The sequence below is a fragment of the Tiliqua scincoides genome, chromosome 1 (genome assembly GCF_035046505.1).
Source record: "Tiliqua scincoides isolate rTilSci1 chromosome 1, rTilSci1.hap2, whole genome shotgun sequence".
Taxonomy (NCBI): domain Eukaryota; kingdom Metazoa; phylum Chordata; class Lepidosauria; order Squamata; family Scincidae; genus Tiliqua; species Tiliqua scincoides.
This window is the reverse complement of record NC_089821.1, coordinates 35,953,348-35,978,496: the sequence shown is the minus strand read 5'-3', so window position 1 is coordinate 35,978,496 and position 25,149 is coordinate 35,953,348. Positions and strand designations below refer to the sequence as shown.

At 44.8% G+C, this 25,149-nt stretch overlaps 1 protein-coding gene across 4 annotated transcripts in view; it reads right to left on the bottom strand.

Moving 5' to 3' along the window:
- Positions 1–23,832, bottom strand: part of NAV2 (neuron navigator 2) — a 341,851-nt gene extending 318,019 nt beyond the window's left edge. For all 4 annotated transcript variants that reach the window (XM_066636906.1, XM_066636923.1, XM_066636914.1 and 1 more), the window contains exon 1: positions 22,907–23,832. In XM_066636906.1, coding sequence (XP_066493003.1) covers positions 22,907–23,164 — 258 coding nt within the window. In that variant the 5' untranslated portion in view covers positions 23,165–23,832. The remainder of the gene's footprint in view (positions 1–22,906) is intronic.
- Positions 23,833–25,149: the final 1,317 nt, after the last annotated feature.

Here is a 25,149-nt window from a genome sequence, read left to right as displayed (position 1 = left end):
GCGTGTGTTGATACAAAATATGCCACTGATAGAGTTTACTCATTGAGCTTACTTCCATTCTATAAATTCTTTGTTGCCTGAATATAAAATGCATATACCTAGCTTCCTCTACTAAATATTGAAAGATATGAATTTAATTAAATACTTTTCATATCAAACACTTTCATATCAAATACATAGATTTCATATCAAATACATATCAAATACTTTTCAGATCAAAAAGATATGAATATTGATCAAATACTCTATTTATGGATTTCCTTCTTCTCAATGAGGTGGACTTTATTCAGATTTCATTTGTTTATTTGTTCATTTCTATCCTACCATTCACTGGATAGGCCCAAGACAGCTGACAAGAATTTAAGAGCATAAAACAATTTAAAATTAAAACAAATTCAACAGTTTAGAATGCAACCAAAAACTGACCAAAATATACCAGCAGTAGACCCAGGAAAACCTGAGCTTGTCAGGTGCAGCTTCTCAAAAGCATGGTGGAAAATGTACATCTCAAATGTCCATTTTAAAAGCAAAAAAAAGGAAGCCTCCTGAATTCCCCGAGGAAAGGAATTCCACATGAGGGAAGTGATCACAGAACAAACTTTCAATGTAAGTAAGTGTAAAGTCATGCACATTGGGGCAAAAAATCAAAACTTCACACATAGGCTAATGGGTTCTGAGCTGTCTGAAAGGGAGCAGAAGAGGGATCCTAGGGTGGTGGTGGACAGCTCGATGAAAGTGTCGACCCAGTGTGCGGCGGCAGTGAAGAAGGACAATTCTATGCTTGGGATCGTTAGGAAAGGTATTGAGAACAAAACAGCGAATATTATAACACCGTTGAACAAATGGATGGTAAGGTCACACCTGGAGTATTGCATCTAGTTTGGTTGCCACATCTCAAAAAGGACATAGTAGAAATGGAAAAGGTGCAAAAGAGAGTGACTAAGATGATTACTGGGCTGGGGCACCTTCCTTATGAGTAAAGGCTACGGCGTTTGGGCCTCTTCAGTCTAGAAAGGAGACGCCTGAGGGGGGACATGATTGAGACATACAAATTTATGCATGGGAAGGATAGAGTGGATAGAGAAATGCTCTTTTCCCTCTCACATAACACCAGAACCAGGGGATATCCACTAAAATTGAGACATCCAAATAAAATTGTTGGGAGAGTTAGGACAGACAAAAGAAAATATTTCTTTACCCAGTGTGTCGTTAGTCTGTGGAACTCATTGCCAAAGGATGTGGTGATGGTATCTGGCCTAGATGCCTTTAAAAGGGGATTGGACAAATTTCTGGAGGAAAAGTCCATCACGGGTTACAAACCATGATGTGTATGTGCAACCTCCTGATTTTAGAAATGGGCTATGTCAGATGCAAGGGAGGGCACCAGGATGAGGTCTCTTGTTATCTGGTGTGCTCCCTGGGGCATTTGGTGGGCCACTGCGAAATACAGGAAGCTGGACTAGATGGGGCTATGGCCTGATCCAGCGGGGCTGTTCTTATGTTCTTAAGCTCTGTCCTATGTTCATGCAAATCAAGCCTCAATGTTTTACAAATTGAAAGAAGGTTCTCTCTTTCAAGAACCACCACATTCAAGATGTTACACTCCGATCTGGTTTTAACATTCTGGCCTCCATCCTCCCACGCTCCGAGCAGATGGAACAGCTCAGCTGCAGCTTTTGCCGGCTGCTTCAAGGTCGCACGGTGCCGGTGGCCTCGAACTGGCGACCTTGTGGATGTTAATCTTCAGGCAAATGGAGGCTCTACCCTCTAGACCAGACCTCCTGCCCCCAGACCTCCTGCCCACCTGCCCATGATGTCACACAAAGCAGAGCCATTCAAGGATGGGTTCATTAGCGTAGCAGAAAGTGGTTCTTAGGGTATCAAGGACCCAATGACTAAAAGGTAACAATCAGGACTTGTGCAGCACAATCCTAACTTGCACTAGAAACAGGCAGGCTGGGAGGCCTGTGCTGTATCTGGCACAAGATTGGGGCCAGAAGCTCAGCCAGAAGCTAGTTAGGATTTCTCCCTGAACTGCATCCAGAAATAGATGGAAAGCTAGCATAGTTGCTGCAGGATAGGCTTCCCTTGCATGGCTTCAATCAGTAATCTGGTTGCAACATTCTGAATCAGTTGTAGACCAAATAAATTCAGATTTATACTATAATCCAGTGATTTTCAATCTTTTTCATTTCATGGCACACTGACACGGTACTAAAATTGTCAAGACACACCATCAGTTTTTTTACAACTGGCAAGGCATATGATGCTGTTGGTGGGGGGGCTCACATCCCCCAATGGCCCTACTAATAAATGACCCTCTCTCAAACTCCTGCAGCATACCTGCAGACCATTCGTGGCACACCAGTGTGCCATGGCACAGTGGTAGAAAATGGCTGCTATAATCAAACTCAGATTACAAACACAATTTGTTTCCTACACAGCAAATATACTAAGAGCCCAGTCCTATTTTCTTACCCCACTGATGTAGCTGTTCCAAAAAGGCTTGCGCTGCATCCTGTAGGGGAGGCAGATTGGGACTCTTGGGAGAGGTAAAGGAAAATACTCTCCTTTACCTCTCCATAAGCCCCTCAACTACCAGTGAAGTCTCCTCGAACCACAAGTTTGAGTATAGAAAGGGCTGTGCTGGCTGCTGTTGGAGAAAGTAGTATCCAGTGTGTCACCCCAGCCAGGTGCCATCCCCTCCCAACCTCAATATGCCTCCTGCCCTCCCCCACCCTGTTTGACCTTCCCAGTGACGTACTGGGTTCGGCAGGAGCTCTGTTCTCTGCTATTGCAGAGAGGGGACCTATATGAGGGGACCGCTTCAGTCTTGCTGTCTGTGGGCCAGTAGCGCACAGTTCCATGTGCTGCCTGTACGCCATTTGCAACAGCTATAAAGCATGTTCTGGAGTTGGAACGCTAGTTTTGGAGGCAACCCATTAGTTTAGGATTGGGTCGTAAAATTTATTTGGGACACAGCAATGATCATTATGTATTTCTTTTCCTTCAATCTACTTCCATCCTCCATGGTTGCAAGAAATTATTGTGCAGTACAGCAGAACAGAAATGTCATGTCAAATATCCCTTAAAGGCAGCACAAGTAGATCTGATTGATGCATATCAACTAGTACAAAACTAAAACCTGACCTAGAAACACACACACACACCCTATCACTCTCCCTCTCTCAACATAGCCAGTGGATCCATCTGAAATAACAGTACTGTAAGGCTAGTCACAGCAGTCACTAATATGCCTGTATTCTTTTCCCAACTGCCAGACAAATGTATTCCTTTCAACTTCTTGAGTGAAAATCATATGTTCAGTGCTACTTGGTCGGTCCTGCGTTCAAAAGGCTCACATAATTGAGGGGTCCATTTGGTGCCCAATCAGTTTGCCTGTGCAAAAAGCTGCACACATAAAGTCAACCTGCAGGGTACAGATATGTGGGGTAGCACTATTGGCTTGCTAGAAGTAGGAAGCTATTTCTATTTCCACTCTTGCAGCAGTGGGAACTGCATAAAATTAACATAATTTCAGCCTTCGCTAACAGTTTTCAGTTTACAGCACTATATGGTATAAATTAATAGCCGGCATTTGCTCTCTTTCCCTTAATGTGGCCAACCGAGGAATTTATGTGGCAGCTTTTGGAATCTAACCCTCATCCACTGCAAAATAATTTCAGATCCCCCAGCACCACCACTTCCCACCTCCCTCTCTCTCTGTCTTTTTTTTTTTTTGCAAAGCGATGGTATCAAAGGTTCAGATTTCATTACAAATCCCAGAAAGTCCTCATGTGTAACCGGTGGTTATGTGGCTTGATAATTGCAGGACATCCTGCTATTTTCCCCTACGGTGATATTCAGCTTGTGGGCAGATGGCATCAAAGTAGAGCACAGATGGTAACCCACAGCCCACAAACTCCTCATTACTGTTTCAAATTCTGTGCATGGACCATTTTGATCCTTATCTTGTCCTTATATTATTTTTAAAATTAGAGGATCGATGCAATATTGGTTTTTTTTTTTCCTACAAGAGGGATCCAAATAATAACAAAATATATTCAGTTTAATCATGTATGAACATCTTTACCTTCAGCAGAGATGTGATTTGGAGTAGCCCTGGGGCGGGTGATTAAATTCCATAAATTACCGCAGTAAAGGTGGTTAAAAAAACCCCACTTTTTCTTTCAATTTAACATAAACAGGTATTTGTAACACAGCTAATACTCATGGGACATTAACTATTCAATGGGATTGTAATGTAAAGCTTCTCCTTCCTCACCCCCTCCTTAGAAGGTGAGGCAACCCCAGCTAAGCAAAGCAGCCTCAAGGATAAAGGTATCATCCACACAACTAACAAGGATCTCAGCTCTAAAAAGTGTGAGATAGCACTCTGCTGGGGGAATAATGCAAATAAGAAATCATACAATCCGACTCAGGAAATCTCTATGCCTTTAATTGAGTTATTTTGCACCTGGTTTTCCTGTAATTCTAAATAATTCAATCATTGGGCAATAGACATTAATTTCATCAAATGCAGCTCTGCAATGCGTAGGAGCACTAATAACCTCATAAGGTAATTTATTCATGCACATGAAAGGTAAGGTTTAAATGACAGCCTGTCTCCTCCATGAAGGGCAATTTATCTTAGTGCCACTCATGAGGGATTTTTTTTTTTTTTTTACAATAATCTCTTCAGAAGTTTCATTCGTGGGATGAACACACAATTGCCAGCCTCTGGATAGGAAGATTTCAAATAGAATGCAAACATGATAGCAGTTTTCAAATAGTGAACACACACTATGGAAATTAGACTCAATCATTGTTTGAACAGATCACTGACAGAAGGACAAGAAAACAGGTCAAAATAGCAGCACCGTAAATCCTGTGGTGGGCCTGTTCAACAGAGACAAGTAGTGGTTGCTTCTGGGTGAGCTGGCAAATATCAGCTTCATCTATTTCTTCTCTATGGTTTCTGTTCCTAGGTCTGGAAAGAGCGTCACTGTAGCCCTTTCCCAGGTGAACACTGTTGCCATGGCAGGAAACAGATAGGTCGATGGATAGCATTAAGGTAGGAGTATGTTTTTGGGTGGAAGAGAGAAAGAGAGAGGTGACTGAACAGAACATGGTAGGTTTCTGGTGTGTCATGGGCAATAGGTAAGAGGTGGCACCAGCACCAGATTGCTGGAAGTCTTGGGTAGAAGTGATGCCCTGGCCCGACCTATCTTACCAATGGCACCAGGTGGCAGCGGCGACAACACAATTTCAATTTGTAGATGGTGGTGCCAGGTCACTACTGGAGGATTCAAGAGCTTGACCAAGTTGGGTGAGTATCTGATGGGTGGAGGCCCTACAGTGGTGTCTCACCAGGCTGACCTTCTGCAACCCCTGAAAGGAGGGAAAAGGTGGGATAGATGGCTGGATTCTAAAAATTGTTTATAGAGCTTTCCTGGTTGGATGTTAATGTCTTTTCATTTATAGGGCAAATTAGTGAAAGATATCATGAGGAAAAAATCCTGTCTTAAAAATGGTAGTCAAACAGCCCAATCCTATCCCCCATCAGCCTATGACACACTGCCAGTGTGCACATTGCATGCTGTGGTGGGGGGGAATGACCAGATGGCCTGGGAGAGGTAAGTAAAAATCACTTTTACTTCTCCCAATTAGCCACCCGGCCTAGAACCATCTATTTTAGTGCTATTAGCTGACATACATCTGAAGAATCTCACAGCGGCTGGGAACAGGGGGATAAGATCTTGGTGGCAGTGTTGCACCACTGCCACCAAGATCCTTCCCACCTCAGAACCAGCCCCAGTTCAGCCTGCTCCCTGCCCCAATTTTCCCCCAAACCATCCCCACCACTACCTTACCTGCTCTGGAGCAGGCTGGGTGAGCTGGTGGCATATATGTGGGGCCTCCAGCCATTTGTACCAGTGGCACTGAAGCACATGACAGCAGTGCAGCTTTTGTGGTGCCAGACGGAGACTTACAGCAGTGGGTCATGAGATCTGCTGCCACAGGCCCTGGGCAGAATTGCGTGGTTAGTAACTAGACACCTACACAACCTTACATCCTGCAGAGTTTGCCATCTAACACATTGGTCAGTTTTCTCCTCAAGACTCACTGTCTTCCTGTAACATGGAGAATTTCTAAGATAATAGGTATTAAAAGATTATACATGCACCATCCTGTCAGTGATGAGTCTGGGCTATCGAAGGCAGAAAGCAAATTCTTTGATCTGTCAGCTCCTCATTTTCTCAAAGTTTCAATATGGAGATGCCAGTAGCCTTGGAATTCATGATGATAGCATTATTCAACATTACCTTTAAAATGCATGTCATAGATATAGAGGCTATATTGTTCTGTAAACATTAGTTTGATCATTCCCTTTTTAATGTGAGTTAGGAAAAGAAAATCCAATCAGAATTGCACATTATTTGGCAGGTTCATTCAGTTGGATTGAGGTTTTTGTAGAATAGCATAAATGTTCAGTATGATAAAGTATGGCAAAAAGTAAAGACCATCACTTCATACTTAAAAGAGGTCTGGAATGCTTGATGACACATCAGCAGCACACTGTTAAGCTTAAATGACATTTTAAGGATGGACTTAGCCTATCACCGACAGTGGTCTCCCTGTGACAAGTTCTTCCCTTTTCCTTGTAGCATGTTGGCTGACTTACCAAAAGTTGTGGTATCATTGTGACGAGCTTCTTCCTGTCCCTACGTGGGTACACTGCCACCCTCCACCACTTCTCATGGGGGAAGGTCCACTTCATAGGCATGGCAGAAAGATATTTGGGGAATGAGGCTGGGAAAGTAAGCCCCAGAGAACATCTCCCATCTGCTTAAGAGGTGGTTCATTTTTGTATCTGGGTTTACAAGAGAAAGGGGCCCATCAGGATATACTGGTTCACCTTCCTTGGACATTACAGTTCTGATACTTGACCTGGCCCTGGTTAGAGGGGCCTCTTCCTCCTCCTCTCTTTATTTTTCTTTTGCCCCAGCCTCTGCCTCTTCTGCCCCCAAGAGTTGGGGCTAGAATAGCACCCTCTTCTATTTATGCCCCATTCTCCTGGTTCGTCTGATATCAGTCCTTTCCTACCTATCCCTTACTTGTCTCATGCCAAATCTTCCTTAAGGGGTGGTTCCCCGTTCCAGCTCCTGGCCCCCTGGCATGACAGCTCTACCTTGGCTTCTCCTTCAAGTCTCCCCTTGTGTGTCTCCTTCCACCTGCCTGCTCACGAAGAAAGGGATTTGTAACTGCAGTATTGCAGACACATGCACAAACCAGCAGAGGGAACTGATAAGTAAACGAACAGCAAACCCTAACCTACTCTGGTCCCCTTGAAATGATTCAGCACATCACTGCTTACCAACCTCTGATCGTGGGCCAGAATCAAAGGTGCTGCAGCAGCACTAATCTTTGGCAAGCTAGTCTGAGCTACATCCAGGGCCTGCTGATAGGAAGCACATCATGCTATAAAAGGCAAAATCTGAACGATGTGCCTTGATCTGTCCACAGGAACAGATCTGTTTCCTGTGAACCAAAAAATACGACATTCTAGATGGGGTGTGAAAGGACGACACTGTTTTTCTGCCTTTAGTAGTTGTATAAAAGTGAACCTCAGCTGGCACAGCTCTTAACTTTCTATGACAAGATGTGCCTGCCTGCACAACTGTTATTAAAGGTACAGGAGCCCTACAGAAAATAGAGTTTTGCCACTCAGTCTCTACGTATAATATCGAAAGTTAGGTGGTGGCAACGATGAAGGGACAAAGATATATGGATCCAAGCAGGTAAAAAGCCACCTTCAATGCTGGTTTTAAAATCTAGGTTGTGCTGCTTTGGCCATATACTGCACACGAACAACTCTCGTCTTGTCAAGCAAACATATCATGCCAAAAGTACTGGAAAAAGACCAAGAGGAAGACCAAAGAAAAGACAGCTTAATACCATCCTAGAGAACTTGAAATATGCAAATATGGTTTACCAACTGCCATATGACTCTGTCAATCTCGCGTGGGATGGCTTAATATAATCAAAGCTGCCACTATGTTGTTCAACGGGAACTTTTTTATAACATGGCCATCAACAACATGCAAAGAGAGGGACACAGAGAGTGCCCTATTCTCCTTTGCATCCGATTGCCCTAAATTTCCAACATCCTTTAGGTGCTCCATGGTTTTCCATCAGTGAAGTATTCTGAATGCTCTGTGGTTAGTGGGTGGGAGTAGAATTGTCTCCAGACCATAAGTTGGAATTTTTGCTTCTGAGATTTCCAGAATGCACAACACTACTGGAACTACCAGGGAGACAGAACTAGCCAGGGAGACAGACCAGGAACAGACTGCACTTGCTCCCAGGGTAGAAGGGATTGTCACTCCCGAATTGGCCTTTTCAGCCACACTAGACGCTGTTCCAGAACCACCTTTCAGAGCGCGATACCATAGTCTTTCGAGACTGAAGGTTGCCAACAACTGGAACTAGCATGAAATTCTTTCATCCAACCAGCTCTCTACTTAGTAGAGTCCACGGAAAAAATATTCTTGGCTTGCTCATTACTAGTAAAAACAACTGCACACAGTCATACCATTAACAATCCAGCATCTTATTTAAGATAGCAGCCTGTTCTGGATGCTGTAAGTAGAAGTGTATGACAGTGTAGGTTTTGTCTACAGCTGTGTCTCTCGGTGTGTCTCGGTGGTCTGTATTTTATTTTCCAATGTTCTTTCCAACAAACTTCTCAAGGCAGTTAACAGTAATGTACAGAAATCATGAAGTGTCAGCCCAATCCTATCTGAATCCCTGTGTGGCAATGCAGCCATGGCAATGTGGCTACCACTGTATCCCATGGGAGATTTTTGGCAGCCAGTGGGGACATCTGTCCCCTTCCCCCAGGGCAAGCCCCAGCAGCCACTATTGGTCAAGTTGGACCTGCACCAGCTGAATAAGTGGTGCAAGTTCACACTGATCCATGAAGGCAGATCAGGCCCAGGAAGGGGGTTTGGATATGGCATGCGCTGGTGCCATCGATCCCGCCCTTTCCTAGGCCTGATTCGCCCATTCCCTGCCCTCCATCCTTCCACTCCTGTGCTGGACTTACCTGCTCTGGCGAGTGTCTTGATGGCCATGGGCACCAGCAAAACGGCTCTGGCCTTCCAGCAGGTTCGCCTGGGCCTTGCACTGTCACACAATGCCAACAATGCATTCAACAGGCATTGCTTTTCAATAGGATTGGGCTGTGTATCAATTAAGAGAGGCTGCTACGTGTAGTAGTGCCTGAAGGTTTTTAATTTTAATTTCAGAAACCAAGGAATGGTGGACTAACTGAGGCAAAGCATGTCAAACATTCATTTTTTTCAAATCATGCCAAATATATGCTAGCCGAAACCGAAAACCTGAAATCCAGACTAAAAGGAAGATGCTTGCTCAATATGAAAGAAAAACAAAAATAATTTTTTTCCCTGATACTTGTCTATGTTGTTTTCTTCAGATTCATGCCTATCTGATCAGACAACAGGAAAGGGTTGTTTTAAAAACAGCTTTACGATGGAACTGGAAGTTTATGTGGAGCTTATCAGTAAGAACTTTATAGTATCATCAGATTTCATTCACTGAGGACTCATTTGAATTTACAAATAAATCCCATAAGTCTGTCCAGGCCTTCTTAACATTGGATGAACTCCCTTAAATCTGCACATGTAATGACACTTCTGTAGGAAATAAAACTTTTACAATTTTAACCCCGTTGCAGGAATCTGTAGTTCTGACAGATGTGATTTGGGAATGCTTGTGACTTTTCTGACCTGGCTCTTGTTCAGATCGAGTCAGATTGAAAATGACTTTCTCACTGCCAACAGATTTCTGTTCATGCAGGCAGACATGGGAAAGGAAAGGGAACATATCATATGGGTAGGCCTTTTTAATGTTTAATGCTAATTGGCCTATGCTTGCTATCTAAAATGCACATGCGAAGCCTACCCAAGTACCAAAAAGGTGAATAGTTTCCAAATGTCTCTGGCTTCTAGGATATATACAGTTGAAAGAAAATTGGTTTAGAAGTGGAGTTTGGACAGCACATTGCATACCCACACTTAATCAACACTGTCTTAACTGCATACATTATAATGATTAATTGAAATTAGTAGAAGCAATAAAACATGTAAGAGTAACTACTAATTTATATTGATGAAAGGCAGAGGTTCTGAGAGAACTACTCCCTTGATCTTTGGGACAACAACAGCCTGCAGGATGATCGTTATAGAATTTAATGAAATTGTTCTTACCAAGTCAGCATTAACAATCTCAAATTGCTAATCCAGGGTACAGTCTGGTACCCTACTCAGTTATGTGAACACTTAAGCCCCACAGAAATAAGTCTACCTGTTTTTAACTCAGGGCTGGCCTTGCCATTAAGCGACCTGAAACAGCCACACGGAAAAGCAGCTGGGGGGGGGGGAGGAGTGGACAAGACCCCAGGCCATCTGTGCACCACCCTTTCCAACTGTGCACAACCCCTCCACCCTCTGATCCTCTTCCAACTTGGTGAGAGCAAGTGGGAAGAGGATCGCTATAGCAGCAGCCCCCATTCTCCCTACTGGACGAATGAAGCAGTGTCCCTGCACTGCTGGAAGGGCAAGGAAAAGAAAAAGCTTCCTATGGCTCTAAATCCCTTCTCCCTACCCTGCCGACACTAATGAATATAGGAGAAGCAATCTGGAGCCCACCCCAGTCCTTCTCTTTACTTACTGAAGCAGAGTGTACATAGCCTCTCTCCTCTGTGCCACTTCTGTTTGAAATGAAGAGGGAACACGTGCTTCTCAGTACACACTGCTCCATTTCAAAGAGAAATTCTGGAGGAGGAGGAAGCAAGGCTGCAAACAGTGCTGTTTTAAGTAAAGGTAAATGGAGTGGGGGTGCCTTCCCTCCCTATCCATGGGCATTCACTGGCTCCACCACCTGGTTGCTTCCTCCCCTCCCCTCTCATCCTCAGGGGTGCACATGCAGGCAAGAGCAGAGTTGGTTACATTGGAGGGATTCAGGCATCATGGAAACACAGGACTGTCAATTGCCCAACTTTCTGCCTATCTAGACCCCATATGTTTCCTGCAGCAGATAGTGCTGTTTGCAGGATAGTCTGATCGAAATAATTCAAAGATAAAGCATGTGATATAATCATGCCTGCAGAAATAAGCAAAAGGATTTACATTTTGAAAAGGTTAAAATCTTGTTTTATCCTTACTAATGGAACCACAGTACAGATAAGGATCTCATGACCGGGAATGAGAGTGACAGACAATTCACAAGAATCACTCTGGAAAAGGATTTTGACAAAATGCAAGGTGTGGAAAAGCCTGAGAACTTATTGCAAAAAAAGAAAAAAACAACTGTTACTGTAATCACAAGGATAAAATGAAGCAATGCAAGTGAACAACTACACCTAACATTAACTACATTTTAAAAACATCTTAATAAATACAAAACTTTTGCCACTGGAACTGGACTTAACAATAGAAAAAAAAACCAGCCTGGATTCAGCATTATACTACTGGCACTGCAGAAACTAATTCTGAAGGAACAAATTCCCAGAAAAAAAAATGAGAGACTTGCCAGTTAAGCGACAAGTGTTTGACTACATTCCAGTCCTTGGTGAATGGAAAACCAGCAGCTTCCTGTTACAAAATGTACCAACAGTCTGTGCCTAATAATACACATCGACACTGGCCATTTGTATGCTTGATATATACATCTTTCTAAATATAATGTTAGGCCAGTGTATTTTTAGCTACATAAATCTCTGAGTTAGACTGGCTTCTTTTTGAGTCCAGCCCAAGGGAAGGCACTCAAAGAGCCAAGTTTGGCACCAGGTAACCAAGTGCAAACCCAGGTGAACGACTAGGGCAGTGATTTTCAACCTTTTTCATCTCGCGGCACACTGGCAAGGCACTAAGATGGTCAGGGCACACCATCAGCTTTTTGACAATTGACAAGGCACACTGTGCTGTCAAAGGGGGCTCACATCCCACAATGGTCCTATTGATAAATGACCCTCCCCCAGATTCCTGCAGCACACCTGGGGACCATTTGTGGTACACCAGTTGCCACGGTACAGTGGTTGAAAATGGCTGGTCTAGGGTCAAATGGGACTTACCGGTAACTGGAAAATCTCTTAGCTGGTGCTCTGGTGCTTCTTGTTAGGCAGGCTACCAAGTAGAGAAAGGGGGGACAGTATTATATCATGTGATACCTGCATAAACTTTCCTTCCACCTTATTTTTCCCTTCTGATCATAGGCCCTGAGGGCTTCTAAGTCAGGCCTAATTCTGCCAGGGCAAGAGCCAGGGTTTGGCACTGTCTGTGTGGTTCCTTAACCTTGCTTCACATATGGCTTCCTGGTTACTCATCTTCCCCTCTGGCCTTTTGGCTGCTTCCTATCTATAACTTTCATCAAGACTGACTTCAGTCTGAAGGGGAGAGGATAAAACACAAGTGCAGACTGACCTTTCTGTGGATCTTTCTCTGGTCGTAATGCCATCAGGACCAGCAAGGAGATTGCCATTCTGTCTTGTGTCCTTTGGGTTGAGGGTTGCCATAAAGTCCCACCATGTTTTGCAGGTAGAACATTTTAACATCCACATGAAACTTTTGGAAGAAGCCTTCCCAGAGTCTGAAATAAGATGTCTCAAAATATACTGATGACATGCAGTTTCCCCTCACATTTCCATGCTCCAATTCTAGGGAGGTAACCGATACCCTGAATCAGTGTTTGGAGATAAGTTTGGCATGGATGAGAGACAGCAAATTGAGATTTAATCCAGATAAGATGGAAGTGCTGTTGGCTGGGCTTCTTGGACTCTGGATAGTTGTATACAACTAGTCCTTGACAGAACTGCATTCTCCCCAAGGAACAAGTGTACACCTTGTAAGCTAGCATTCTCCCTGGATATTGAGCAACATCAGAGGCTAAAAATGCAAATCAACGCAAACATGGCCTTAATTACATCAGGTCCCTAGTTACTTGCATGTCACTTCTGCAACAGTGCAGACTGTACTATTCTCAAAGACATTCCACAACTGGTACAAAATGTGACTGCCAAAATGTTGGCCATTGCCTGATCAGAACACTTTACAGTTTACAGTATAACAACTTTGTGCTCGCTCTGCTGGTTGCCTGTTCATTCCCAAACCCAACTTAAAGCTCTGGATCTAGAAAGTTTGGGAAAAGATATCCTAAAAGATCTTTTCCCTGAAGATCCCGTCTGAGATCTTCAAATGGTTTTGGAGGAACTGCTCTCACACCTGTCGCTGTTGGGCATACAATTTGCAGGTACAGGACCTTCTAAGTGGTGGCCCCTTCATGGTGAGATTCAGCAAGCCCCTTCCCTTACAACATTTATTACTGTTATGACATTGTTATTTAAACAGGCATTTGGAGTCTAATTTCTATCATCTACTCTATTATCGCCTTTTCAGTGCCTGTTCTTATTTACTGTAGTATTGTTTATAACTAGCTGGCTTTTTTAAAAAAAGTTTGATTAGTTGTACAGTATTTTGAATTTCCTGGAAAAATAAAATAATAAAGAAATACATTCCAGCTCCTACATGCTTAACTGCTTACAATCCAGTGGTGACAGTAACTCCCATCCAAGTCTCTTAGTGAATTGAATTAGTGTCACTTCCTGGGGAAATTCACATTACTGGAATTACTCAGAATCTGGTCAGGGTTGTGAAAGGTCACAAAGCAGAATTTAGCTTCTAACACTCAGCTAGCAGAAATAGAAATAGAAATCATGCCAGCAACACCTGTCAAGAGACTCATCATTTTAAAAGATGTCCTACAATCTGCAACCTTGAGCCTGGCAAATTGCAAGCAATCATTTGTTTCCCTGCCTGCCTTCCTTACTGCCTTATATATACAAGACTGAGAGCACAATCTTAGGCATGTCTATTCAGAAGTAAGTCCCACTGAGTTCAATGAAGACTGTTTTTTTAGTTCAGTGAGGACTGTTACTCCCAAGAAAGTGTGAGTAGGCTTGCAGCCTTGAGATCCTAAATTCATTGTGCCAGTGGTGTGCCACTGAATTAGATCCTAAATTCATTGTGCCTTCAGTGTGCCATTGAATTAAGGACATGAAGAATTACAATAGTGTGATATTCAAGAACCTCTCCCAGCAGAAAAATGCGCAAGATCCCTCAAGGAGATAGGGTGTGGTGTCAACAGTAGCTCCTTGCTCTGGCAGACAAGCATGGGGTTAACACCAGGGTCTTAGATTGCAGTGGTGTGCTGCACAGCTGCAGCCACTTGGAGGCAAAAAGGCCCACAGGGATAAGAGCAGCACCTGGAGAAAGGAGGTTGGAGAGACTAGAACAGGGGTTGGCAACCTGCGGCTCCTCCAGGTGAAAGTGGCAAAAGGGTTAACAGGAGGCACCTGTGTTGGGAGGGCAGGCTGCTTCCCTCTGCCCCCTGAGCTCACTGCCCTCCTCTCCCTTCACCCCCACCTGCCCCGCATTGGTTTCCCTTTTCAATTTTGCCCGCTCTGCAGGCTTAAGCTCCCTGTTTTTCCCTTCCCCAACTCTCCAGCAGGCTCCTGGATTTTTCTGTTGGAATGGCTCAGGGCCCTTCACTGGCTGACCACCAGCCAATCCTGAGCTGCCCTCCTCCTCAGCCATTGCAAGCCCTTGCAGCCCGCCTTTCCATGAGCAGGTCCCCACTCAGTGCAAGGAGAGGCTTTTCCTCCACAGCAGAGGAGACCTCCTGTGTGTCTACTCAGTAGTAAGCCCCATTACAGCGGATGAAGCTTACTCCCAGGAAAGGGTGCCTGGGATTGCAGCCTTGGAGCCTGCTCAAGGCCAAGTGCAAAGATGGGTGAGTGGGAGCCTGCGAAGGTCTGTTTGAGAGCAAGCCCTGATGTAGACCCTGGGCTACTCCCAGGAAGGTGTGGAGGGCTGTAGCCTCAGCCTCCTCCTGTGCAGGTCTAGTCAGTGAGGCTTCCTCCCAGGAAAGTGTGGAAAGGACTGCAACCTGAGAGCTCCAACCAACTTGTCTGCTCAGAAGTCCCATTGAAGCCAATGGGGCTTACTTCCAGGATAGTGTGGAGAGGGTTGCAGCCTGAGTAAGGGAGGACAGGCAGGCAGGCAGGGCAGAAGCTGGCCTGTGGCTGCCCCCCCCCTCGCTTCTTCTCTTCCCCACCACTGGAGTCTGTGTCCTTTTTTCCTTCCAGCAGGGTGCCTCTGGAAGGTGGGGGGGGGGAGTTCTTTAGTATCCATGTAAGATAAGCAGATGTCATAACCACCATATGTATTGGAATCCTGGAAGATCTGGTGAGGAAGTAGATGTGGTGTCAGCAGTGACCCCTTTAAGGGTAAGGCCTGGGCATCCAGCAGAGTGTGCTGCACAGCTGCAGCCACTTGAAGGCAATAGGGCCCTCAGGGATATAAGGAGCACCTGAGGAAGGGGGTGTGGGTTATAGAAGGAGTGCAGGTTGGAGGTAGGAGAGGAGACTGACTGGGCTTATTGACTTTGACTTGGATACTCTGGCTGATTTGACTGACTGTCTTTGGAATCTGATCTTGGACTGTGACTTGGCTTATTGACTTTGGACTCTGCCCAGATACTCTGACTGACTTTGTGACTAAGGGACTGCTGGAGACACTGAAGTTTGAAGTGTGGCTGCTGTGCCCAAGACCTGCTGAGGACCAAGGGGCTGCTGTAGTGGTGGGAGGCTGCTGGCAGGATAGAGGACCTCTGCAGGTTGAACAGGCGAGCTACCCTGGAGGTGGGGTCCAGCAGGACTACAGGGCAGAACCAGGGTCATTTGTTGGGGGAAAGAAGGGGAGCTAATTTGCTTAAAGTGGGCATAATTCTCCAGGCAGAGAATGGCCTTGGAATCAGGCAAAACACCATAGAGGACCAGGCGCCTGAAAATACAGGACAAGAATGTATGACAAAAATAACTAAAAGCTACAAGAGGGGGCTACATTATAAAAATGGGACCTATAAGAGCATAAAGGTAAAAAAAAACAATGTATGCAGTATTATCTTCATTTTAGATGTCAAAAGGGTTTTGTGGCTCCTGAGGTTTTTTTCCCTCTGGAAAATGGGTCCAAATGGCTCTTTGAGTGTTTAAGGTTGCCGACCCCTGGACTAGAAGGAAGTTGGAGGGACTGAGAGAGCAGAAGGAAGGTAGGAAGGTGGAGGAAAGATGATGGACTAAATGAATGGGACTGCTGGAATGAATTATGGGTGGTTGCCATGCCCAGGAGCTGCTGGGAACCATGGTGGTGCTGCGGCGGCTGGAGAAGCTGCTTGCAAGAGAGTGGAGGAAGGAGGAACACTGCAGGTTTAACAGGTGAGCTACCCTAGTAGTGGGCCAGCGGTGCTTTCTGCAGGATTAGGGCTATTTTGAGTGAAGAGGGGAATGAATTAACTTAAAGTGGGCATAAGTTCTGAAGACCAAGTTTGGAAAGGAAATTTGGCAAAACAGAATGTGACTAGCGTAGCAGCATAGAGCAGTGATTTTCAACCTTTTTCATCTTGTGGCACACTGGCAAGGCACTAAAATAGTCAAGGAACACCATTAGCTCTTTGACAATTGACAAGTCAACGGGGGCTCACATCCCCAGTGCTCCTAATGATAAACGACCCTCTCAAATTCCTGTGGCACACCTGGGGACCATTTGTGGCACACCAGTGTGCCACAGCACAGTGGTTGAAAATGGCTGGCATAGAGAGTGATGTCTGACATGGAGTTTCCAAATGGAGATCTAAGCTACTAGCCTGTATTATCTCTGGGAAGATCCTAATCCTATAAGTACAACAAAGAACTGCAGAGATAATTGCAAAATCACATGATTTTGGAAACTGATTTATTAATTTGAGTCATTCATTGAAACAGATATGAACAGAAGATAGTGAGTTCAATCCTAAGATTTCCTTCTTCTGCAAAGAAACCTTACAACTATTGACTAATTGTGGTCATATGCAATAGACAAAAAAAGAAGAGATGAAAAATTCTTCCAAGTGTACAGTACTAGAGTATGAAGAACACTATTAGTTAGGCTTACTAGATGCAAAGGGGGACAGAGTACCTCTATCTTTAACCAATGTAAGGAAGGAATTTTGGCAGGTGCATCAACATGAAAGAGTTTAAAAGGATGCACCTGCCAAAATTCCCTCTTCTACACAATGGTTAAAGGTAGAGGCACTCTGTCCCTCTTTGTATCTGGTAACCCTACTATTATTCCCAAGGTACATATCAAACAAAATCACAAGTAAATATCAAACTTTTTTTAACTGCCTGACAACTGAGCCAGGTACCACTGCCCAGCTTCAAAGCATTTCAAAGCTCTTTCCAAAATGGGGAAGAGAGTACAATAATAAATGCTATTAAAGTCACCAAAAATTAAAATGAGATTAGATAAATTTCTAGTCATCTGAAAAATGAAGGGACTGACATGAGTTCTGACATACTCAGTTCTAGCATATCATCACTTTTAAAATATTTTTTCATTGTTTTGGTCATTATGGAGCACAGCTCCAAGCAGTCTACGGCCACTGTGAATCAAATCTAAACAAGCAATTAGGATACAATGTGCCAGTCCATTCAAATGAGCATTAGCTCTCTAGAGCAGGGGTATCAAACACACAGGTCGGATACTGCCTATGGATGCTCTTTATCTTGCCCATATGATAATTGGGCTTTCCCAGCACCACCATCAGCTGCTCTCAGCTACTGAACTGCAAAGTGATGCATCAGCAGAAGTGGTACTGCTGAAAGCTCTCTGCTGGCATTGGAAGAGTCCAGTTATCACATGACTGCTCTTTCAGCAGCAGCACTTTTGCCAATGCACCTCTCAATTTCTCGAGTTCTGCTCTACAAAGTTCTCAGTTATCAGTCAGGGATTCATCAACTGCCAGGTGCCTCGGCTCACCTGCTTCTATTATACACATTTCTTTCTTTCTTCATATATGTACTTCCTACAGTCAACTCTTTACAGTTCAATAATATCCCAGGCCAGTGCCAGTCTCCCTTGCACCGCAAGGTTGGTGGCTGTTGCAAACATGCTGTGAGGCACGTGGCAGCAGCCAGGAGTGAAATGCTGGTGGGGAGACTAGTATGGGTGGGCACAGGGCTTCTGTGCCACTCAGAGGAGCCCCAGAAGCTGTCACTAGTAAGTTCCCTGCTGAGCAGAGGGAGGCGTTATAGGGCAGAGAGAAGGCAGGGGAAGGCAGAAAGTAGGTGAAACTGGGCAGGAAGAGGGTGCTATAGGATCCTAACCTCCATCCTGAGCCTGAAAGTCCTACAGTGGGCTACTCATTTCTGCACCATTTGAGCTGGTCCAGATCCGAATAGCCCCATTGGGCAGGCTGGGGCTCAACACAAGGTAAGGGAACTAATGTTCCCTTACCTCAAGGAGACCTTTGGTTGCCTCTCTCCCCCTGCGGCATACAGTGGCAGCCATTTCAGCATCACTGTACCATGGAACAGGAAGCCCTGTTAGGACTGGGCTGTAAATTGTGTTCGGTTGATCTGTGTTGGCTATCCCTCACATATAATCAGCACCAGGGGACTTTTATGCATATGCTGTCACTGTGGCATATGCAATCAGTTGCCTAGAAAACTGGCTCAGGTCTCTCAGATGAAGAAGGCTGGGCAAAGTAGGCCCACGCACAACAGGTGATGTGTATTGGGACACTGCCAGGTTCCACAGTTCAACCCCAACCAGGTACAAGGCTTTTGTCTTTGAAGAGTTGGCAATTGACACTCTTATGGCTTTAAGTTTCAGTGGAAGCAATATGGACCCTCCAATATGGAGGAAGCAACATGGAAATGTATCACTTGCCATATAGAGAGTTCAGAACATAACACAGCAGCACAAATTGCAAAAGATTGTAGACTTGGGGTTTTATCAGTTCCCAGTGGGATTTTACCAACTTCAAATACCAAGCTTCTGGGACACCTTTTCTCTTAGAGCTTGAAACACAAGCACAGAGTTGATAGCGGTTCACAGAAGTGCACAGAAATATGATGAAAATATGTATTCAGATACCTATCTTGCTATCTGCTGAATGGAAGTCTCTGTGGAAACAAGTTAAATATTTCCAAAACAATTCCCTCCAAATAGCAGCACAATTTATTTCTGCCTGTTTGCAGAACTGAAAATTTAAATATGAAAAAATTGTTTACAACTATGAAGTTATTATGAGCCATTCATGAAATCCAGAACTGGTGTGTGGGATAGAAAACACACATGACCAAACAGACAACAAGAATAACAGCCGAATCCTATCCAAACTTAGGAGTAAGCCCTATTGACTGTAATGGGATTTACTTCTGAGTAGACATGCATAGGATTGGGCTGTGACTGCTAGCACTGGTCAACAATGGAAGGGCCTAACTAGATAACACAAAAATGGCAAACTCTTGTTTTAGAATGCAGGTCTCGACTGAACAGATATAAAGCAAATGTGGGAGACAGTTTCATGTGGAGTAGGGGGATAAAGGGACAGAGGTGCTAGACCCCAACCCTGCCTGTGCTTCTATCTACAAGCCTCCACACTTCCTTCTGGCTGCTCTCCTCTTGAATCCTGAGACTGAAAATAAGCCCTATTAGAGCGACTGCTGGGGAGGGGGAGAGAGATTGGCACCATCTTTCAGCTAACTATTGTGAATTCCTTCCACCCTCTGTTTGATACTTGTCTAGCATGCTTTCTAGCCCATATGTGGGTGCCCTAGCACAGGGAAAAGACTAGTAAGGAACACAATTGCTTCAAAAAAATCTAAGACCAACACCATCTTAGATATTCATAATTTAGTGCTCCTGCACATGAAAGGAAGCTTAGTGACCTGGACCAATGAAACACTGCCTTGAACAAGAAGCACAGATGGTTCAATACACACAATTTTGATCCTGACTTCTGTATTGGGTTAGTGCAGTGGTAAGTAACAAGGGAAATAGTCACTTTAAACATGAATAACAGGTGCAGCCTGTGTGACTCTTTATATGCTCCATGTGCTTCTTTCACATATCCTGTGCTAACAATTCCCTCCCTGCCTCAAAAGAGCTGTGAAAGTACAGATATGGGTACGAATGGTTACTAGCAGACCTACTATGTGTACCCAGATATGGGTACGAATGGTTACTAGCAGGCTAGAGCCCACCACTCTCCTCTCAGCCACACTTCCTCTTTTGCTCTGCCCCCTCTTCCTTTTCCAGTCCAAGGAATAGAAAGAGGAGGAGCTGTGTGAGTGGCCATATGTGGGTACCCCCTATCAACCACTTCAGTTGACCTCATGAATGGGTTGGCCCTGGTAACACCAAGCAGGCTCATGACAGCATCCTTCCTGTGTTCCATGGTGCTGCTTTCCCTTGCCCTGTCAAACAGGAATCCCTGTTCTGAAATATACACTTTAGCGGACAAGAGAAGGAAGGAGGATGCACTTCACTGACCTTATGCTGGTTGATGCCACAAGTGGATTTGCCAGACATTAGAGTCTAAGAAGCCTGTATGGTTTGGTGTTTGTGCTGATTTTCATGCCAGGGGCTGTGATTATTGGCAGGGGTTTGGGGATCTAGCAGGATTTCACTCACTGCGGACGGTGTGTGGAATGAGGAGTACATTGCATAACTGGCTGGATAACCACAATTACATTCACAATGTGACTGTTTTCTCAGAATTCCCCTGAATATTACCAGACACAGCACAACACTGGAACTATCGAGCATTTATTTAGTGCCAACGGAACGCCTAGGTTATGCGGTCTGCTCAACAGCCTTGCAATCGATTTAACACAGACAAAGGAGAAGCAAATATTTCATGAAGGAGAGCATAAGGGGGGATGAATTGGAAACAGCACAGGTGAGGCCATGGCAGCCTAGAGAAGGATCTCTGGAAGAAGTGGCAGGATCTCAGAAAGGCCAGGTACCAAGCAACACAAGGGCAGGGAGATAAATTCAACAGTAAGAAGAAACAGGGACAGCTCCAGAGACATGGTGAACTACCACTGAGCTCTGTCCTATTACAAGTATTGAGATTTCCAAATGTGAAACACTTCCTCAGGCTTTCAGCTATAGACCAGGCATGTGGGTTATCCTACCTCCCTCATCCCTCCATGAACAACCCAATTAGTACTAATTGATTCAATTTTGAGCTACTAAAATTCATGCCACCCAACAATTCAGTACTGAGCATTTAACATGCCACAGACAGATAGCAGAACAGTAAATTCTGTATAGGAGTTCCACAGTCACATCTTCCCTGCCCCTGTCACCCATGTGCACATCACATCATTTGCACCCTGCTGTTTTAAACTCGAGGTCCTTTTTTGTGAAAGTTGCTGGCATTTCAAAATGAAATATAGAAAATCGAAAGAGGATTTGTGATTCCCTCTGGAGTGTGATGTGATGCAAAGGTCAGCCTGTCTGCTGCCACTGCTCTGATACCAGCACTATCATGCCTCTCTCCTGGTTCCCAAGCCCTCAGGAACTGGTACAGCTGCACGAGCCGGGCCTGGCGCGCCACTCTGTCTGATAGGGTGGAAAGTGCAGCATCCCCTAAAATGCAGGGCAGGAGGCCAGAGACACTCCACCAGCAGCTGTGCTGTTCCTTCAGAGAATAGGTTACCAGGGCACAGACTGCAAAACCTAGATTTGCAGGAATGACCCAGTATTCCCCAGCGGTGGGGAGATAAACCAATAGAATCCTTCTTGAAGCATATAATAACTTCCCACCCTCAACATGGCTGCAGCACTTGCTACCAGGTTCAAGCAGCTGCAGCAGAGAGGCTCACAGGATGCAAAGCTGTTTGCAGAATGCATGATCTGGCCACACCGCAACCTCGAGCTAATGTTAATTAGTCCCGTGTGCGGCAGCCGACCATCTGCTTTGCTCACCCAGTAGTATGTGAGCGTTTACTATCAGCTTAACACTGCTGTTGAGGACATGAAGGCAATGGCAACACAGAAGCAATCTGAACCCATGCTCAAAATACTAATTCACTTGCAAAAATAAAACAAGTCAGCACACACACAGTCTCTGGCCATATAAAGCGGCGTCACTTAAACAAGCATCCAAATAAAGATTCCAGCAAAATCTGAGCTCTGCATATTAAAAATAAGTTGCTATATCCAGAATGACATGAATATATAGTGGAAAGGAAATTCCAATTAGCCTATTTTCCCTCCCAGGCATCTGGAGTATGGCCAATGTCACTATATTGCTTCTGCATTGTAACTAAATGCATAATATGCCTTACCATCACTATATATCTTGTTAGAGCACAATACAGAACGTTTCACCACCACTTCACACATGATTGTGTGTGTGTGTGTGTGTGTGTGTGTGGCAGAGAGAGAGAGAGAATGCTCAGGCACACACAGCAATGCAATCACAGCATGCACCTTCCACAAGCAGCTCCTCTTGTGCTTTCAGTAGCACGCAGAAACACACCCACTGCAACTAGTATCACAACAAACTCACAGCAATCTTATTCTTATTCTCAGACCCATATGTCAGTATGAATCCCAACATCCCTCCATATACACACAGACACACGCTTTCCAAAAAGCAAGGCAACTGACCAGACACACCTATTACCATCACAAACAAAAGCACACAGCCCACTACCGACAGCCCTGCCAAGCTGAAGATATATTCACGACAAGTCAAGAACACACCCACTGCAACTGAGAAAAATCAGGAGCACGTTTAGGAGCAAGCTATTCCCTTTACTGCTAGGGTACACCTGCCAAAAAACCCATTCCCTCCACAGCATATCACAGAACACACATTGCAATCCCAACAGAACCCTCGACAGCAGCATACACATGCTTCAAGGAATCCCAGAAAACCCAACCCCCACCCACCCACACTGTGGTCATGCTGTGAGCATTTTGCTGACCTGGGTGTCAAAGCCATTTTCTACAGAGCTGCTCTTCTTTGGAGGGAACTCATCCCCGGCATTCTCAGGGCCACTGGATGACTTGAGGGGGATCTGGCTGGAATAGGATGGCTTGTTCACCTCCACCTTGGTCCCAAACTTCAGGTAACAGGGCTGGGGGATGGTTCTTGCGGCCGGAACGTGAACGATGGGGGTAGCACTGTGGACAGGTTTAGGTAGTCCAGACTTCATTTTAGAAGCTACCAGGATGGCTGGCATTTTTCCCCTCTTTCGGCTTTGTTAACACCTTCCTTCAGCAGCAGCAGCAACAGTGCAAGCAGCAAGCAGCCAGAAAATGAGCTTAGACAGGCAGGCTTTGCAAAGGAAGATTGCTGAATTATTGGGAAAAAAAAAACCTGTTGGAGAAAACCAGAAGGGGAGAGCACAACCCCCCCCCCACTCTAAAGCCTGGACTGGCTCTGCAAGCGTGTCACAGCTGTCCACCTGTTTCCTTTGATTTTTGCTCTTCTTGATTCTCCACCTGTGTCCTTCCTCCTCTTCTGCTGCTCTTTTAACTTGCTCCTTTTTTCTCCCAGTAGCTGATTCCTGTAATTTTTCTTCCTTGGCAATGAGAAACTCTTACTTCATTATCTTGCCACTAGAACTGGGAAAGTGAAGTGGCTTCTTGGAATTAGAGAAAGAACCTGCTGCAACAGCATATGCTCCTTGCGCTGCTCCTGTATGTGAGTGTATGTCAGCGTGCTCAAAAGCAAGCACGGGCAGGATTTCCAGGCTTAAGATGTCTTTCTCCAGTCTTAGCCAAGAAGCAGATGTAGCTCAGTATGCTAACAGCCGATGCCCTTGGATGCAAGCCTGAGAGAATCCAAGCTCCTTAATCTCAATATCTGTGAATAGGACCACGATGCTGGAGAAGGGGGTGAAATGTCCATTGATGACATTTAAATTTGAAGACTGCTGGTGGCAGAGATTTCCCAGCGCTGCTGCTGCTGCTGCTGTTGTTCATGGAGCCTAGACCGAGAATGTAGCTGTCAAAGCCGGAGGAAAAACAGCTTCCACCTCATTTTAAATATCAGCAGTGAAACAGGTTTCAGTGCTGAATGGCTAACAGTGTGTGCCTGTGTACGAAGAAGTGTGTGTGTGTGTGTGTGTGTGTGTGTGTGTGTGTGTAGGCAGCCTGCTGTGGACCAAAGAAGGCTGCACAGATTAGCAGGAGTGGAAGAAGGTTGCAGTCTGACAGTACAGTAAAAAAAAAAAAAAAAAAAGCCCAGTCCAAGCCTCCTGATTGGTCCTCCCCACTTAAATCAGAAACAAAATATCTCTGCAAAAGAGGAGTGGCTTCAACTCCAGTGACTGGCAGAAAACTCTTTTGCCTCTGCTCCAGCACAAAGCACAATCTGTAGTGGCTCTGCAGCAACACATGATGAGTCTCCGGCTGCTTACTGTAAAGGATGCACGAGAGGGTACATGGAGTAATAGGGAGTGGGTGGGCGTGGGGGAGGGAAGAAGGGGAAATTCCTAACCATCTATGTGTTATTGTTTTTTTAATGGAAGGCACTTTCAAATCAAAACACATGAGAGTGAATCACTATTCCGCTTTTACTCAGTACTCATACAGGAAACCTCCAGCTGAAAATGCCAGCCAAAGTGTGCATGAATCAGGGCTGAACAATTTCACCCAATCTGGTCACACTGGAGACGCTGCAGGAGTTTTGCACAAGGGGTTATGGACTCTCCAAACCCCTCTCTTCCTTTTTCTCTTTTTCTTCCTGGGGAATTCAGTATTCTTAGGAAGCAAAAGGTTGCTTCATACTTTTTCTTTTTATATCCACATTTAAAATGTTGCACGGCCTTCTGTAATTAGGTGCAATCAGGTCACTTGCCATATGCACATTTTCTATAGTTATATGGGTTAGGGAGGCAGAGCAGGTCACCATTATAATCACAGATGTACACACACGCACTTAGTGATACAACTATATAGTATATAGCTATAGTATAGCACACAACTGCTATGTTAGCTGAATAGGACCTCAGTATTAGAGCTGGTATACTAGGTACTGGGGAAAATGGAGAGGAGATGGCCATTAACTCCTTGAGAACTAATTGCTATTGAAGAGGAAATGTTGGTGTAGAAGGACTTCACTTTGAACCAGCACAGCAAGCCATATGTTCAAATTAACACTGCACCTTAGTCTCCCCATTTGCTATGAGTAAGTTTAAGTATATATATGTGACCAAAACAA